General features: G+C 22.4%; 3 protein-coding genes across 4 annotated transcripts in view; 1 reads left to right on the forward strand and 2 right to left on the reverse strand.

Moving 5' to 3' along the window:
* The first annotated feature begins 79 nt into the window (after nucleotides 1-79).
* Nucleotides 80-19,352, forward strand: part of LOC129608072 (dedicator of cytokinesis protein 3) — a 32,993-nt gene continuing 13,720 nt past the window's right edge. The window contains exons 1-3 of the mRNA XM_055519390.1: nucleotides 80-255; nucleotides 895-1,136; nucleotides 1,201-1,349. Of these exons, the coding sequence (XP_055375365.1) occupies nucleotides 222-255; nucleotides 895-1,136; nucleotides 1,201-1,349 (425 nt within the window). The 5' untranslated portion in view covers nucleotides 80-221. The remainder of the gene's footprint in view (nucleotides 256-894; nucleotides 1,137-1,200; nucleotides 1,350-19,352) is intronic.
* Nucleotides 2,312-8,090, reverse strand: LOC129608074 (innexin inx3). Its single transcript, XM_055519392.1, has 6 exons — nucleotides 7,964-8,090; nucleotides 4,310-4,604; nucleotides 3,815-4,023; nucleotides 3,144-3,604; nucleotides 2,921-3,074; nucleotides 2,312-2,845 (listed from the first exon to the last, which is right to left on the reverse strand). Exons 2-6 carry the CDS (start codon nucleotides 4,470-4,472, stop codon nucleotides 2,657-2,659), a joined length of 1,176 nt encoding a protein of 391 aa, XP_055375367.1. The 5' UTR covers nucleotides 4,473-4,604; nucleotides 7,964-8,090; the 3' UTR covers nucleotides 2,312-2,656.
* On the reverse strand, nucleotides 9,573-13,365 carry LOC129608075 (histone H1-like). 2 transcript variants are annotated; one of them, XM_055519394.1, is made up of 6 exons: nucleotides 13,273-13,364; nucleotides 11,416-11,456; nucleotides 10,908-11,203; nucleotides 10,762-10,841; nucleotides 9,991-10,646; nucleotides 9,573-9,914 (listed from the first exon to the last, which is right to left on the reverse strand). In XM_055519394.1, the coding sequence occupies exons 4-6, from the start codon at nucleotides 10,832-10,834 to the stop codon at nucleotides 9,900-9,902; spliced, it is 744 nt and encodes a 247-aa protein (XP_055375369.1). In that variant the 5' UTR covers nucleotides 10,835-10,841; nucleotides 10,908-11,203; nucleotides 11,416-11,456; nucleotides 13,273-13,364; the 3' UTR covers nucleotides 9,573-9,899. The 2 variants fall into 2 exon arrangements, with proteins under 2 accessions (XP_055375369.1, XP_055375368.1); XM_055519393.1 differs by having other exon boundaries at nucleotides 9,575-10,646; nucleotides 13,273-13,365.

Consider the following 19,352-nt stretch of genomic DNA (forward strand, 5'->3'; position numbering starts at 1 on the left):
TTTGGGGGGGTAATTGACAATTATATTGTATTGCTTTCGCTTTTTTCACATTGAGAATATCAAATTCGTAAATAATTATAGAAGTTTAGTTAGTGTATAACACAATACCTTTGTTTTATCTAAGATAATCTCTTAGATAAGTTATCTTAACTTTTTTTTATAAACTAAATAAAATAAGATAAATCAGATGCCGATATTAATGATAATAATTTAGAAAAAAGATGTGGATTCCTGCAAATAATAAATATGCTGTTGGTAAGTGATGACTATGTATGGGGCGATGGCTAAACTTAAGTGCAACCCAAAAATTTTAATATTAAAAAAAATCATTAAGGAAGTAATGTTTACGTGTTTGGAATTTAAAATTTCAATTGAAAATATTTTAAATTTATGGTATTACAACAAAAAAAAAAATTAATATAAGTTAATAGTAATTTTTTATACAATATGTATTCATTTTTATTTTGAATATATGAGTAATACTAAATAAAATCGGAAGTAATTTGACAGAAGAAAATGTTTTATTATCGGTCGGTATAACATTAGGTATGTTGTATTATTATTGAAAATTTTCTTTTACATAGCGCACAAATATTTTTTAACAAGTGAACGCTTATATTTTAATAAAGATTTTTGCAATATGACATAATAAAAGTCTGCCAAAAAAAACAAGTAGTCTTACTTTAGTGACACTAATGTTTTCACGCCATTCTAATAATGTCTATGTATAAGCTTTGTAATGACACAAAAACTTAAGTATGTGACATACCTGATTTGTTTTTTTTGTTTTTAGAGATTTATTTTCAGAAAATTATTAAAATTTAAATATCGTTCCTGGACGATATTTAAATGAAATTTTTACAAAGCATTAATAAACTAATTGTATTATTTTAGCTGTTCATAACTGGCACACAGAAATTCGATATGGATTAGCACTTGACGTTGGAGATTTGGTTGAGATTTTAGAAGAATGTGGGCCTTGGTATCGTGGAAAATGCTTAAGGAAACCAACAGGGGTTGGGATATTCCCAAAATCATATGTTTGTGCTAAGGACATGTCAAAGATAGATCCTGTTGTTGCAGAATGTACAGAAGTTTTAAGAGAATGGTCTGAAATGTGGAAAAAACTATTTGTAGTAAGAAAATAATTTTTATCCATTGTAATATACAATTTAATAAAATGTTCATACATTTTTTAAGGATCGTGAAGATTACAAATTTTCTACATTAACAAAAGTAATGAATAATCTGTTAGAAGGTCGTAAGGAATTACTCAGTGCCACATTAACACAAGATCAAACTTTAGAGCTTCAAATGCAGGTTGTTGATAAAATTGATTGGGGTAATAGGTGAGTTTATTTTATTTTCAAATAATAACATATTCAACAAAATCATTTTTGGATGTTAAGATTATTCTTTATATAATTATTCATTTGTAAAATAAAAACAAAAGTGTGTGTGTAATTGTTTGCAAACGTCCCCAAATCCCTAAAGGCGTTTTAAAATTGGGGAATATGGTAATCACCCATTAACAAAATGTAGAAATGGGCTTGTCATGAAGAAAAATGAAAACATTAACATTAACGTAGTATATAGGTATTATAACATAATATATATGTACATATATTAAAAAATTATATACAAAATATACATTACATATGTATACGTTATTGTTCAATTTGTTAAAAATTTATTGCGTATAATATTTGTTAAAAATTTATATGAAGATTTTTAAACGCAAAATCGTTATTTATACACACACATAATCGTTATTTATACACATGCAGATATAAGGAGTTTTAATTGCTCCAAAATAGGGCAATCGCTTATTTATATTAAAACAAAACTTTCATCCTAAAGGCTCTCAAATGCCGAATTTTCAGTTATTCCTCTTGCAATGCGGTTTACAAATTTTTTAAAGTCTAGTGGTAAAATTTTCTTATATTTTATACAATGCCTAAATTATTGCGACAAATAAGCCACACAAAGAATATCATGCCATTGTACTTTTAGAAATAATTCGCAGAGGAAAATTTATTCTGTATGTATGTAAAAGAATATTACGTCTATTTTACCAATTTTAATATATCAATAACTTATTCAAAGTTACTTGTAAACCTTTTTTCAAATCATATAAATTTGAAGTAAATCTCAAAATGTTCGTATTTTGTCGGATAAGACTTATTCCAAATTTGGTTATTGATTTCTTTATCTTAAGGAATCTCAACTTGTCTTACTTATTATGAAGAATCTAATCAAAAATAAAACATACATATAAATGGTCATAATTTTGTTTTTGAGAACAGGTATACTTTATTTTGTTTTTGTATCAGGCACTAAATACGAATTACTTAAAAAAGTAAAGAATGATTTTTAATTATACATATATGTATATAAGTAAATTAAAATAAAATGACAATGTGAATTCTTTCTGATTTAGAATAAAAATTTTGATCTAATTATAAAATTATCGTTAATCTAAGTCTTTTTTACCTATTAATATAATTTTAATTTTATCGTTATTGTTTTTATTTAAACATAATTTTTGAAAAAAAAAAAAATTAAACATGTTCATGTTTTATTATATTTAACTTATTACTATTGTGTTTCTGAATTAAAATTTAACTTAAACTATATCCTTCGATATTACAGTAATCTAAGTTTCCGTTTCTTTGCCATACTTATCCATTTCTGGATAGATTGGATGCATTTCAAGTGTTGAAGGAGCTGACGGAGTACCACCTGTACTTGTTCCTAAATTATTGCATAATTCTTGAACCATTTCACTGTAAGAATTCATATTAACATTCTGTCCAATCAGATGTAAAAGTAAGAAGTCTCCAATCTAAAACACATTAAAACAAAAATTAAATAACAATTGAATTAAAAAAAAAATCCTAATCGAAAGTATTTAACTTACGTCTAAACGACGTATTAATCTTTCAATTTCTTTTGAGGAGCTATGTCGATAACGTCTTTTGATTATAGTTTCACGACTGGTTGGCATCATTATTATTATTGCTGAATATAAAATTGCTAATCCAGATAACACTGATAAAATTATGAACCAGAACCTAAAAAGACCAAGGCGGATTTACGATTTTATAAAAATATTCAATTTGAAAAAATTCACAAGTAAATACCATATGAAAATATATATCTTCTCGTTTAAAATGTTCAAGGCTAAAACACAAAGTGTATCATGTTTTTGCGGTGAACCTCCTGGGCCGAATTTGTGAAATGTACATTTAGTGAGCCTTGGAAAAATTTCAATCATAGGATCGTATCTATTCTCCTGATTCATATTTGAAAACTTTAAAACTTCTGTACCATAAGTCATGAATGCTCCACCAAGAAATTTATCAACGAAGAAAATATTTCCGACAACATTAATAAAATTTAAAATTTCACATATAAAATATCCAAAAGAATAACCATTATGTGTTTTTAAGCTAACAATTAGATATTCAACGATACGATTCTGCTTTATTCTACGCTCTTCATTTGAAGCAGTTAAAACACCTCTCATTCCTTCTGTAACCATTCGGATTTTACCTTCTTCCCAATTTTTCCAAATCCAATGGGGAAAATAAAAAAGTAAGCCCTAAAATAGAGAAAAATACACAGGATTACTTATCAAATACAAATATAAAATCAAATTATAGTTTACAATTATGAATTATTTTAAATTTTGTTTTTCATTCATTAAAATTGTTTTTCAATTAAAAATATTAATGCATATGTACATATGTATATATTTTTTCGTTTATATAAATTTCTTTATTATAAGAATTAAATTTTATTTTTTAAATACCTGGAAAAAAAGCATAAATGGCACCCATTGATAATAACTATGATATCGTTTTTCTTCATCAAATTCATTTCCCAGACCATGGCTTGCAACTTCAGTTCCAATTTTTTTATATTGTTGGCCAGGAATCGTAAATGTATATGTTATCCAACAGAATGTATTTATTACATGAATTGGAACAGCTCCATCATTTATACATGATATTGGATCCCCTTTAAATTATAAATGAATAAATTTTAGATTTTATATTATTTATATTAATATATGTATATTACATTTTATATATGCATGTACATATATAAAAGTATAACCAATCCGCATTAAATAATTTTTGATTTTTCGCTTTTAATTTAAATCAAAATATTGTCTATTGTGGTTATATTTAATATTTAATTAACCACAATATTTTCTTTAAATTATATTATTAAATACAAATAAAATATATACGAGTAAATAAAAATTAAGTAATTGCATATTACATATAATTTTTATAATTACCTATTAAATTATTTGCTGTTACAATAATACAACAAACAAATAATATTGCTGTGGTTAATCTGTAGTGACATCGAAAAACAATATTATCAATAATTGCTTTGTCAACAAGATATCTGACTTTGACAAAACCGGCAACAGCCGAAACCATACCAAACACAGCCATGATTATTTATTTATTTTTTTATTTTTATTGCTATTTCTTTTATTTTCCTTTCCTTTTATTTATTTATTTTTTTGCAGAATTTATTGATGATTAAAAAGCTTCTTAATTCTCTTTTCTTATTTTTTTAATAATCTACAAATATAAATATTAATAAAAAAAAAAATTAAAATAAATATTTATTTAACAAATTAATTAATTAAAAAAAAATTCTTTATTTATTAAAAACAAAAATCATATTTCTTAATAAGGATTGAAAAGGTTAAATTCATTCATAAAAAAAAAACGAAGAGTTGAAATTAATATTTATTTATGAATATTAAATAACATTAATTTTACTATTCAATTATTATATGTATGAAACATTTATTAAGCCTTTATTATAAAAAATAAAAAACTCATTTATCAAACAATTTTAAAATATGTAATTCATTAAAAAGAATGTTGAACAATTTGTTCATATGATCTATTAATGTTTAAAATTATTGTCTCAAAACGTGGGAGGGTCCAGACGGAATATTTAATTTAAAATTCAAATGCAAAATAATAATTGATAAAAATATTCTTATAAAACAAAATCAATTTACATAATAAAAAAAAAGAAACAAATTGTTTATAAATTAGTGGGTAGGTAGTAGATAAATACTTAAGTATTCTAGCTACATACATAGTCACATATATAACATAAATGGATCGCTGCTATAAGATTAGAAGATCACATTTGTAAAGTTAAAAAACTAGAACTTTCATTTTAATTATAAATTGTGGTTTTTATCGCAATTATTTTTTTTTTATTATTTTTTACACTTTTCGGTTGTTTTTAATTGAAAACGAGATAAAAAAAAATTTGTTAGAAATAGAATAATAATTTAAAATGCTACAATCAAAATTCTTTTCAAAATTTTTAATGAAATCAATTATTTGAATAATGTTACAAACATGAACTCGTACTTAATATTTAAATAATTTATTAATATTTTATTAATATTTACAAAAATAATTTACTAGAACAGAAAAAATATTCTGTTCTTTGACTTCTAAATAATCAAAGTCTTTCTTTATTTTTTAATGCCACGTTAAAAAAAAATTACTCATTTTAATTTTCTCCGTAAAGATAATTTCATCATTTAAGTGCACACCAAAAAAAAAAAAAAAACCAGAAGAAAAAGGAGAAATTGTTTTACACTTGAGGCAATTTCTTTACGGTAGAAGGATGAAATCCCAATAGAACTTAAAACTTACTTTATTTTAAACACGTTTTTTAATTAAATTTGTTCTTATAAATTTTATTTAATCATTTTGAATTAAAAAAATTTTTTTTTTTTATTTATTTTTAAATAAAATTTTTCTTAAATTCTTTAATCATTTTTAAATTAAAAGATAAAGGTAAATTTAGTGCTGCAATTCCGAAAAAAAAATTAAAACTAAAATTTAAATTCCAATTTAGGCTTTGATAGTGATATTCATCTTCTCTACAAAAAAAAAAATCAAAAAAAAAAAAAAAGAAATCTCTTTGTACTCAACGTTTATTTTGTTTTTTGTTTTTCTTAAAAGGTAGCCAGCATTACTCTAACACAAATACATTATTTTTCCATAAAAAATAATAAAAACAAAATAAAAATACCATTTTTATACCTTTATACAAAAGTCAATAAGTATAACATGTACTATATTTATATAACACATACTTATATATGTAGATATATTAATACATATTTAAAAGTATAAGAGTAACATTCATATATACATTAATTTCATATATGAATTAAAAAATTTATGCTGGGAATACTGTGAAAACGTTAAAACGATTTAAACGATTTGGCGTTAAATTTTTTTATTTTGTTTTTATATAAAATGCCAGACTAATAAAACGATTTGCCGTTTTGATTATTTTTTAATTACTTTACTTATATATATTTATTTTATTTATAAAAAATTTAATATGTATGTTATAAATAATAATTGTTATATCTGTTTGCATTATTTATTATTATTTTCCTAATTAATTGTTATTTAGATTTAGTTAGAACTCTGCTTTAGTTCACAAATTAACACAATAAACATGCATTTATTTTTTAATATTTAATTTAATAATAATAAATGGGACATTGATTTCTTTAATTAGAGAAATGTGTTTGGATAATGAATAAATATACATTATTGAATTTATTATAATGTTATTTATTTTCAAATATTAATTCTATTATTTAATATGTTTATTTTCAATATCTAATAAAAAATTTCCTATTTATAAATACAAATTTATATAACAAATAGAATTCGATTTATATATTAAATTAAAAAACCATTTTATAAGGAATAATTTAAAAACTATATTAAAATAAATCAATGAACTCTTTTATTTTATTTGAAAAAAAAAGCATAAATTTTTGTCAAATTTTATGAAATCAATATTTTTCTCTCTTTATATTAAATCAGAATAAATACCAGTTTTTAAATAATATTTTCAAAATTTAATTAAAATATGTAAATATTTTAAAATTGTAGAAATTAATATTTCGCCTAAACGTACTTTAAATATAATTTTCACATTATTTTGTATTTCCATTCCTACAAATATTTTTTTATCTTTTGAAAAAAAAAAAATAAAAATTAAATTAATAATTATTTTTAAATACAATTCAATTAAAAATATAAAAATATTTTATTTTTTTTTTTTACATATAAAATTCTTTTAATTGTTAATTTTTATAAATTATAAATGAAGACACACTAAACATAGTTTTTAAGTATTTTGTCGCATTCGCATCATACAAAATATTCGCATTGCTCTCTTATTAATTTATTATTCTGTATTTTATTTTTACATTTATATTCCACATATGTACATATCACACATTTTACATTTTATTCCAGAGAGTAAATTAAAATCATGTATAATACTCGTACTATAGCAAAAAATGCAATATAAATTTCTGATCGCGTTCATTGTATTCCAAAGTGTTGTATATTCAAAAAGTTTTCTTATATTATCTTTTATGTTTTTTTTTTATTTTTTATGTAGGAAAAGTTGTTAATCTGGTTTCAAACAAACATAAAATATATACAAATATTTATATTGTATTTACATATATAATTCGCATGTATATGTGTGCATTGTGAACAAACTAACACAAATATACCTCAAAAAAGATATAATGTAAGATTTAAAAAAAAAAACACACAAACAGATAAAAAACACAATGTATAACAAAAAAAAAAATTTAGGTTTTCAACGCATTTTAAGAATATTATAAAAGAAAATATCCAAATATTTGGAAATAAATAGTAAAAAAAAAACAATAAACAACAAAGTAAACATAACAATTCCATAGATACTTTTTTTTATCAATTTATATTTTTAAAGTATAAATAAAAAATTAAAACAAAATTCTTCATTATAATTTTGGATTTTATTTTTTTTATTTAAAAAAAAAAAATTGCATTTAACTTGAAATTTTTTTTTGGAAAAATTTATTAAAATTAAAACATACTTTTTTTTTTATAAAAAAAATGTTATTTTAACATGGTGGCTTACGAGGACCCCATATGCTTTATTACAAAAACAATTAATGTACAGTCAGTCCGTCTGTACTAAAGAAAGACAGATTTAAAACTAAAATTGTAAATGCAATAAAATTCAACATGAGGCATAAAAATCGAGTATCTCAAGATTTTTATGTATGAATTCGTTTTCTATAACATTATTATATACACATAAATATGTAATACACATATATGAATGTACATACATATAAATTTTTTTTTCTTTGCAGGGAACTTAAAAGTGTTACCAAGTATATTATAAATTTTGCACTAATACAATAATGAAAATATAATTATAAAAAAGCAAAATAATTTTGTTATCAATTTAGGAAGCTTTTTTTCTTCAAAATTCAAATATGAAAATTGTAAAACATAATATTTTCCTATTTTCATATTTTTTTTAAGATAAAATTGGTTTTGTTTACTTTATTTTCATAATTATAGTTCTTATAAGCACGTAGATGTTTTTTAAGAATAATTTGCATCAAAAATAGAAATTTATTTACTGACATAAATGGGTTTTCAGAATTAACTTCTTAATAACAGTAGGATATTATCAAAATTCAAAATATTTCGAAATTATAAGTATTTATGTATAATAATTTTCTTAATCTATTTAATTTATAAATGTAGTTCGAAAATTATGAATAAATGCATAAAAAAAATTATTTTTAAATCTAACCTTCGAACTTGGCAAGTCTAAATTATGAATGTCTCCTTGGACTTGAATTTTGTTGTCCTACAAAAAACAAAACCGTGTATTTATAAAAATATATTGAATGTAATGGAATTTAAAAAAAAATAAAATTGTTTGAATACATTTTTCAATTACATAATTTGTAAAATAAAATAATTTCGGAATTAATTTTGTAATGAAATTTAAATTTGATTCTTATTTCTGTTAGTCAAATTTTTTTTTGAACTGCATTCTTCTGCTAAAATATTAATTAAAAATTTTATTTTATTATTTATATTAATTATATTATTTAAATTTCATATTGTTTATAACATTAGCCTATTTTTTTGAATATGAGTTCTCGATTCAAAATCATTACCGATTTTTACAATTTTATATTATAAAGCTTAAAAAAAAATTTCTCGGGAATAAAATATGTAGAAAAATATTAATTATACAAATTGAAATTATAAATTGTAATATTTAAAGATTTTATTGATTTTATTTAAATATTTTTCATATTATTTATTCCAAGTAAATAAGAAATATACTATTTGCGAATATTTCAATTAATACAAACAAAAATAAGAATAAATAAGGTTTTTGAAATTTTATCCCTAATAAATATTGGGTTCTTATATTTATTAGGGATAAAATTTATTTATATGTATACGTATATACTTTGCAAATTATTCTAATAAGAAAATTATTTTATTGCTTTTAACAAAATTTGTAGCAATTATGTACAAAATTAATTGTAGATCACTAAAAAATAAACATTTTTAAAAGTTCGAATTCTTATGTTTCGTTCTATTTTCGAAACTAATGGAATAATTTCACATATTTTATTTAGAATTTTTTTACATAAATATAAATCATACATAGTAATTTTTTCTTAATTTTATTCACTTAAATTAAAAATAAAATTATTTTATACATGTATATAATAAACAAAACTTTGATATTTTTAAATTTAAATTATTCATTTTCCAAGCCTACATAATATTATAATTTAAAAAAATTTTGAGAAATTAATTAAAAAATTAAATAAAAAATGAAAATGATTATTCGATTCATTAATTATAATAAAGAAGCTTATTAATTGTGATCTTGGTTTTCCTTTTGTTGTTCTTGATGTTGAGTATTGCCCTTTTTCTGTTTCTGTTTTTTCATATTAAGTTTAATAAGAGATTTTCTAGCTTGTTTCTTTAATTTATTTCCAGCTGCAATTGTAGCATTATTAGTTTTAGATAATTTTACTTTAACATTAGAATCAATTTTAGTTTTCTTTTGAGTCACCTTAATTTGTAAATCATTATTGACTTTATTCATTTCAATTTTAGCTTTCTTTTTTAAAGGATCATCTTTATTTTCTTCAGTAGATTTTGTTTTTTTAGTTTTAACTTCTTTAGGAATTTCCATTTTTTTGATTTTAGCTTCTGTAGAAACTTTTGTTTTTTTGATTTTTGTTTCTTTTGGGCTAGAACTTTGTCCTTCTTTTGTTTTCTTAGGTTTTGGCTTTTTAGGTTCTCCCTCGATTTTACTATTCTTTTTTTTAACTGATTTTGGTTTTTGTATTTTAGTTTTTTCCGTATTACTTAAAGTTGATGATTTCCCTGCAACTGGTTCAATATTTTCTTTCTCATTTTCATTTTTAGATATTTTTTTAATTTTTTTTGGTTTGGTTATTTTTTTTTGTGCTTCTTTAATTGTGTTTGCGCTTAATTTATATCGATACTTCTTGTCGACCTTTAATAGAATTCCTTTTTCTGTACTTTTCTTCAAAAATTTTGCAACATATCTTCTTGAGATTTCTTCTGGAATCAAGAAAACTGAAGAAATATATTTTTTTATTGCTGGAATTGAGGTGCCATTTCTTTCCTTTAAAGTTGAAATAGCTTCAATTATCATTTTTTCATAGGATTGCCTTTTTGGATTCGTTGCTTTCGGATTATCTAAAAAAAAAATAAAAATATTTTGAATAAATTTTAAGTTAATAAGTAATTATAAAGTAAGTGATTCTATTAGATTTCATTATAAGCAAATAAACACTTCAAATAATAAATATACCTTGATTATCTGAAATTTTTAATGTTTTCGGTAATATCATGTTGCCATTGTTATCTTTTAAGGCAGCGTCCATGTTAGCTCTGGAAATTAAGAAAAAAATTTTATTTAAAAAAATTATTTATTACTTGTAAATTAGGAAAAGTTACCTAGATTTTTGATTATTTTGCTTTTAATATAATTTTGTTAATTTTTATCCTCATTTATTTTTTTTAATAAACAATGTAATTATAATATTTAATTTATTTATTAAAAATTAAATGATTTAGTCAGCATCTAACTTGATTCTCTGAAAACAAATTGCTTAGCCAAAATATTGTTTGCCTTATTAAATCCTCTCGAACTCAAATTTGTATATGCTTATACATATGTAATGTGAATGGATGAACGGTGAATTGTGTATGTATTAATTTTGTTTAAAACAGAAAAATGTTACCGTTGTGTACTGAAAATATTTAAAAGTAGAGATTTATCGTTTTCTACAAAAAATTAATTTTTATTATAATGTAATATTTAGCTTAGTCTTTATAAAATGTCAATGTTAAATTCAAAATTATTATAATCAGACTTCAAAATAAATATAATATAATACATACATATGTACATATTATAAAAATATTATATTGTAATAAATTTTTATTTTCTTAATATTATTACCTAATTAATTTGTAGCAGATTATACCCAAATAAAAGTGAATCTGTTAATTATAATAATAATTATTAAAATCGTAATTAAATTCATAATTAATTTTTATGTTCATATTTAGCTTACATTTATGTCAATTTCTAATGTATGTATATAAATAGACTATGCCCGAGTAAATATTTAACAATATATAAATTACATAATACATACAATTTTATTTCATGATAAAAAATTTTTTAATTTTCTAATCACGTAAAAAATGCTTGTACAACGTCGCAACGTCGTAACAAATTAAATCAATTGGTGTGTCAAAAATGGAAATGTCAATCTGTTTTGTTAATAATGCAAAGTTTTAAAATTTAAATATGGCAAAATATTGGCTCTTAAGTCTTAATATAGTTTATTTATATAATTTATGTTTCCAAACTTGAAAAGGAATAGATTATATATAATTTTTACATTACTGTAAATTTATAAAGCTTTGATTACTTGAATTTTAGTTGTGCAGAAAAAGCAATTAAGTAAAGAAAATATTAATTTGAAATATAAATTTTTAGCATAACGTTGATTGTAATTTTTCAGATTTCTTAGATTAGATGCCTTAGAGCAATTTTTTACAGAAATATTGTCTTATATAGAAATATGTATATATATATATCAGATTATAAAAACTTAGAAACTCTCTGCTTTCAGATTGTATTAAAACTGCAATACGGTTTAAATAAAAAAAAATCAGCTAATAAGTATAGCTATAAAATATCAAAAAAATTGTAATGCTAGATTTATGTAACAATGCTTATGCAAATTTTGTGAAATCATTTATTCCCATTTTAGCTATATTAGCACCAGGCCTTTCTGCGAAATCGGACTACATACTATTAGTTAAAGGAATCTCAGAGTAGACGGTCGGAGCGCAGGACAAGTCTTCCGGAACTGCGGTAGGCCAAGAAACTCCTCGAGATTATGACCAGAAGCGTTTTAAAAAAATTATAGGGAGGGGCAAGGATCAAGTGAGAATCCTCATCGGGGTCTTGTCGCTGGAACTGGAAAGTGTAGATACTCCGCAGGTTCTGTGAGGAAGATATGGAGACTTCAGTACATCTTCTGGGAGAGTGTGTTAAAACTGCTCGCGCGAGAGGGGAAATAATGGGGGATTTTACTCTAATGATGGTCGTCCGCGCTTGACAAATTGCTTGAGTACATGAGGGCGATATCTCGAGCCCTGTTACCTCGGGTTTACAATCTACAATATTAGCTCCAGACTTTTTAAATTGTATTGAACAAATACTTACAATTTACCAAATTTTTACAATTTACCTAGCCATAAAAAAAATGGCTTAAGAAAAAGAATTTTTGTTGATCGAAATCTGTGTCTGATGTCTTAATTTTATTTAATTTTTTATGTATTGTATAAGTATAAATATTAAAGAATATTTCAAAATTGTCGTTTTGGTGTTTATATGCGAGAATATAGATTTGTATATTAAACATATTCGATATAATATAAATTAAAATTTGATCCTTTACAACTAATATTTTTTTTTTAATAAAAATCTGGCAACAATTTTATTGCTATAGTCGAACATTGGATATTATGAAAAAATTTTTTCGTTAAAATTGTGATGGAAATTCTATATCTTCTATATATTGTTAATTCTTTCTTATTTACGGTTACTGCCTACATAGAATTTTTGCAAATTTTTTTTTTTTTGTTTTCATTAATTTAAAAAATAAAAAAATGTATGCATACATATATATATATTTTTTTTTTCTAAATACCTGCATATATATGTACATGCATACATCAAGTACTTATATATATAACCATATACATTCATATATAACGTATGTATATATATTGAACATACCTGTATGTATTTCTTAAAAATAACCTTTTTTTTAATTTTTTCAATTCCAAGCTTTGAGTTCAAGCAGATTTGCGTTTTACACCAAACACCCAATAATAAAAAACCAAAAGAAAAAAAAAGGGTATTTTACTAACTAGTAGCATACCAACTTTTTTAATGTTTAAATTTTTAAATTTTTATATACATACATACATACTTAGAGTTTTATTACTAATACTTAAAAAAAAAAAGTGATTCTTTTTTAACTACTGGTTTTCCCCAGTTTAAATTGTGTGTGGATGATTTTTAAAACAGAGAAGAGATGAAGTTCAAAAAAAAAGAGTTAAAAAATTATTTAATTTTAATCGAAATGCATTTATGGTATTTTTCTACTTTTCTTTTTTTTCTTCTTCTTCTTCTTCTTCTTTTTCTCATTTTTATATTTTAGCGCACGTTAATTTTTAATATAAATGTATATTTTATGCACATATACAGGTGTACACTAAATACTAACAAAATACATAATATTAATGTTTAAATATAGGTAGGCAAAATTTTACATATCGTCGGCAAAACTGTGATACCACGTAAGTACAAATATTTCCCAAAGTACTTTATCAATTTTCTGTTTATGAAATCTCAAACAGTTCATCTTTAAAATTTACGAAACAGTAAAAACTAATAAATAATTACATATTCTTTAAATAATTTTCATATTTTCATAAATTTAAAAGATGGATTGTTTGACATTTCCTAAACAGAAAATTGGTAAAGTACTTTTGGAAATATTTGCACTTACGTGGTATCACAGTTTTGCCGACGATATGTATATATATGTATGTATAGAAGTATAATGATGTGCTTAGCTGCAAAAAAATATTTAAGCCACTGATGTTACACAAAATGATGATAATGCTTAAAAATGTCTAATAATATTTCATCTTAATAATTTATATACTCATGTATGTATGTATATATACAAAATACCTGAATGTAATATAAAGGTATATTGAAGACTAAATAAAGAGAATGTATTTCAATGTATTTGTTAAATATAAAGGTATATAAATAAGAAAAATACCTACATTCATATGTTAAAATATTTATACTATTATTTTATTAAAAAAAAAGCCAGGTGAAATGTAAAAAATAAGCAAAAATTTTAATTTTTAATACTAATAAAAAAAATAATTTCTATGTAGCTTTTATTATAAAAATTTTATATGAAGAATGACAGATTGACGTACCATATAAGATCGCTTTGTTTGTAATGTAACTTCAGGCATATCAATCAGTGGATAGAATTTTTTTTAGAGAAATGAGAGATTTTTTCCTTAAAATAGGAATTTTAAAGCCGCTCTTAAAAACAAGTATATTCTCTGTATCTGCATTCTGCACTATGTTTTTTATCTACCTACTTTAAAAATTTATCTATGATACTATGATGATAGTATTATTTTATTTGTTATCTTGGATAACTTCTCAAATAGAATTGGAGAAAAAAATATTTGGAAAAATGAGAGTATATTAAATTAGTTGAGTTGAGAATTTTAAATTTGAGAACAGTTCTATTTTTTTTTTTTATTGTTGTTGTTTACCGGAATTTTTAATTTTTCTTAAATGAGTCTAATATTTTTCTTTTGTTTTTTCTTTTTTTTTTTGTAAAATCGTTAGTTACTCATTATGCTTGATTGTTGTTAATAAAATTAATTTTTACAGATGCAAAATTATCTATGCCACATATGTATGTGTGTATAAGAAATCTACTGAGTACTTATATCCATTCATATGTATGTATACACATAAATTACACATAGTATACTTTATGGTTTTTATGATTTTGTAATTGTTTTATATTTTAATATAATTTTTAAGATAGAAAATAAATTACTCACATTCATAATGTTTAATATACCTAACAATTTTTTTAAGATCATTGCTACACTCATTGCTACTTGCTTTCTATATACATGGACTTGAAAATATTTTTCGGCTGATATTTTTTCTTATTATGTTATCATTTTAATTTTCATTATTATAACAAAATATCATAATATACAGTTTGTATGTATAAATGTAGGAATATACATAAATATGATCATAAAATATCAGTACATGACTGGTGTAATTCTATTACCTAATTTAGGAATAATAATTTTTTTTTTTTTTATTCTCAACAATATTAAATATATTATGAATTTTAAATTTCTAAAATAGACGAAGAGTAGGTACCATGGATATGATGATCATGTTCATGTCTATTTTTATATTTATTTATAGAAAGTGGAGTGGGATGGGACGATAGGAAATATTCAATTAATTTTAATAGTTGCTATTATATCAGATATGATATTATTATGAATTTATTTAATTCATAAGATAAATTGTACAATTTATAGTATATGTACGTACATACTTGTATACAAGATTATGGATTTATTTAAATTTAAATATACATATGTGTATATACGTACGAATGCTCATCGTAGTACACTAATAATCGCATAATGTTTTATTTAATTTTATTATATTTTTAATTACTATTTATACATTATATATTTTGTTTGATTTACTTATACCTGCACGTTTGGATAAGAGAGTTTTTCCAATACAAGAACATGCTGTTAGTTTAGAACAACATTTTATTATGTCCTGTTGCCATTTAAAGAGCGAAAGTAAAAAAAAACAAATTTTTACAGTTTTTATACATAGAATCGAATAATTTTCATTAGTTTGGACAGACTAGGTAAAACTGCTATGCAGTATAGTAGATGATTTTATGATAGGAGCATGGACATAGCCTTTTTTTTTAAATTTGGTACACAACGAAGATCGATCAACAATTTTTGGCGATATTATCATAGCAAATGTCAGTAAATAATCAAAAACAGTAAAACAGATTTAAAACGCTTTTATTTTCAAATGTTTTGATTAACAGTATTTTGAACTATGCTTTTCTGACTATTTTATTATAATTTATTAATTCGAAAATCTATAAAATAATTCAATCATTTTGGCATTCATTGTAAAAAGTTAAATTTATTCATAGTTTTTCAAGTTTTTATTAAAGTACAACAAGTAAGCATTTCCATGTCATTATACAGAATTACACATAAGGCATTTTTACATTTAAACCCCTACAATGCACGTGCATATTTACTCTTTTTCGAAAAACAGAAATAAATTTGTTAGGCATATATTATTAAAACAATAACAACAAACAACAACCTGTTGATTGTTAATTTTAATTATGAATATTTAATTATTGAAACTCAGATATAAAATGAAATGCATAAAACGAATACATAATAATGTGTAACACTATATTTATATATAAAAAATATTGCTTAATACAGCAGTAATAAAAAACTATAAAAATGTATAACAAAAATTTCCATTAAGCATCAAAAAAATATCTTGAAGTTTTAAAAACCATTCTTTGGAACAAAAAAAAAAACAAAAAATCGAAAAAAACATGTTAATTATAATCAACAGTAATTGCTAAGCCAAAGAAAATTATAAAAAGTGAATGGACGTGTAGCATAAGAAAAAAAAAAATTATGAAAACTATGAAAAAATCGGCAAATATTTTCAAAGCATAAAATTCTATTTCACTTTGCTATTTTTCATAATTAGCATAATACCGTCCATCCGATTCAATGTGCTGAACTTTGCAGTAAGAATCATAAATTTTTTTTCAAAAGTGTTACCATTTGTGCTCACAATTAAAAGACATCCAGTGTAACATGAAACACTTAAATTGTAAAATATCCTAACCTCAAAAATGCAGTAATTTTGAATTACTACTGCATTACTGTCAACAATTGCTTAACATTTATAACCTGAATTGTATTGTAATACAGTATTACGGTAATTTGATTGAAAAGTCTTCTAACTAATATACACTATATCAAGGTTAATCAAAGATGAATTGTAAAACTGAAAGCAAACCAATTTTCTAAATTTTATTAAAATAAATTTTTTTCATGTTAATTTATAGAGCCTACCTCAAATTTTATATTATAAAAATTAATTCAAAATTGAAACCGGTTTTAAATATGCACACAAGCATTTTATGAAATTTTTGTAAATTTCATATGCAAATTTTTCATTTTACATAATTGCATTTGAATATTTTCTCATGCTCTAGGATCATTTTAAAGCGCACAAAATTGTAAATGAATTTTTATTTTTATAAAATTCCATTTAAAACAACAATTTGAAGAAAAATGTTCATAATAAATTGGAATTATGAAAGTTTATAATATTACAATATAAATAAAAATTAGGGTCCATTTTTACTAGTAATGTAAGATGAGATCAACTTAAGTACGTGCCATTAAAAGAAATTGATTTAAACTTACTTATACATGTGTGTATATATAATTTTATATTACAAACAAAGTAGCATAACAAACAATAAATGTATATGCAACATGCATGGCAGTATTTTTGATGCAATTTTCAATATTAAAATAGAAATTTTTCGTGATATGTGTTTAATACAAAGGAATCCATTATATTCCAAGAGTTTTAACCATTTTCTATATTATAAATTTTTTCTCTTATTTTTCATTTTTTGCTTTATATATGTATATACATATTTGCTTTTTACATTTTGATCTGGTTTTACAAAAAAATTCTGACTCATATTCGTTTTATAGATTTCACTTGAAAATTTAAACCAACATTCATTTATCACATGGATTTGCGTACGTAAACTTAGTATAATATTATATGCCACACAATAAATTTCGGTAGAAGAAGTTTATTGAAAAATGATTAAAGAGGAATGAATAAAAAAAAAATGAAAATTAGGAACGGTCCAACTTACTATTATAAATTTGAAAAAAAAAAAAAATATATCAAATGTATAACAGTTTTACCTATATAATATTACACAAGTTTGTATCAGGGTTGTTTATAAATACATGCAGAATGCAGTATAAGTTCATCAAAACTTTCGTATTACTGTTCTTATATATTCTTAAATTGAGCAACCTGTTGAATATAACAGACGTATCAATGATTAATCGGCGTTTGTATAACATAAAAATTTCATTATCTTTAATTACGAGGCAAACGACATTTACGGGCTAGTCTTAAATAAATAGTTGAGAGAAGTATAGGCATATGTTTTCTAATTTTTATATAAAAAATTAATTTAAAATTCGAAATATATTTAAATTTTTTATACTGTTATACTGTTGTATAGCAGAATCTCCATATCGAAAAAGAATTTTATTTAAAAACTATAACCTGATTCCGGAGTTGTTAATAGTGTTATAAACTCTTAAAAGAGCGAATTTATTCAGATTCTGTTTATACACATTGTTTATACACATAGGTGTAAGAGCAAATATTTTCCTATATTCAATTTGTATTTTAAACAGCACTGTACTTAAAAATCTTTTAAATATTATTGCAATTCTACCCAATTTCTAAATCTTAGGGATATTCAAATGTAGTACATAAGTGTGTATGTATGTATGTAGGTAAAAAAAAAATCTTCCAGCTTTATAGTAGAGTAGGCCTTTTTTAATAAGTTGCAACATTTTTTTTTTAAGTCATCTCCAATGCTCAGGAAAAAAAACCACAGATGTATGTATGTATATATTAGGATGAAACAAGATTCAACTAACAGGTTACTTTATATTTTAAGGTTTACCAATAAGATGTTGTTGACAATGATGAAAATAAAAGGAGAAAGAATGTTGGAATAATTTTTTAACTTAAAAGACTTGAATTGAATAATATAAAAGAGAAATAAATTCAAAGTTTAAACGCGGGTCATTTTATAGGTGAATTCCACTATAGAAAATGTGAGACATTATTTTATTCCTGTTTTCTCTGATTCTTCGCAATGAAATAAATTATTGTATAAGCACATACTTAACTATATGGAATATGTACATAGTATGTTCGTGTGTGTATATATTTATATATGTGAACAAAAAGTTCAAATACTTTTTGAATTTAAATTGAAATATTCATAACTTTTCTAAGAAAAAAAAAGCAAGAAAATTGCTACAGGAATTTTTTTTTTAAAAACCTTTGTTAATTTTAAATAAATTTTTCAATTCTCGAAAATAATTTGAATA

Source organism: Condylostylus longicornis, unplaced genomic scaffold (assembly GCF_029603195.1).
Source record: "Condylostylus longicornis isolate FDR11 unplaced genomic scaffold, ASM2960319v2 ptg000030l, whole genome shotgun sequence".
Classification (NCBI taxonomy): domain Eukaryota; kingdom Metazoa; phylum Arthropoda; class Insecta; order Diptera; family Dolichopodidae; genus Condylostylus; species Condylostylus longicornis.

Excerpts from the sequence above, each read along its gene's own strand:
- LOC129608074 (XM_055519392.1), bottom strand. The coding sequence starts at position 4,472 with ATGGCTGTGTTTGGTATGGTTTCGGCTGTTGCCGGTTTTGTCAAAGTC. Across the intron at positions 4,024-4,309 it reads AACAGCAAATAATTTAATAG|GGGATCCAATATCATGTATA; the intron begins GTAATTATAAAA and ends TATAATTTAAAG. Across the intron at positions 3,605-3,814 it reads CATTTATGCTTTTTTTCCAG|GGCTTACTTTTTTATTTTCC; the intron begins GTATTTAAAAAA and ends TCTCTATTTTAG.
- LOC129608075 (XM_055519393.1), bottom strand. The coding sequence starts at position 10,834 with ATGGACGCTGCCTTAAAAGATAACAATGGCAACATGATATTACCGAAA. Across the intron at positions 10,647-10,761 it reads AAAAATTTCAGATAATCAAG|ATAATCCGAAAGCAACGAAT; the intron begins GTATATTTATTA and ends TTTTTTTTTTAG.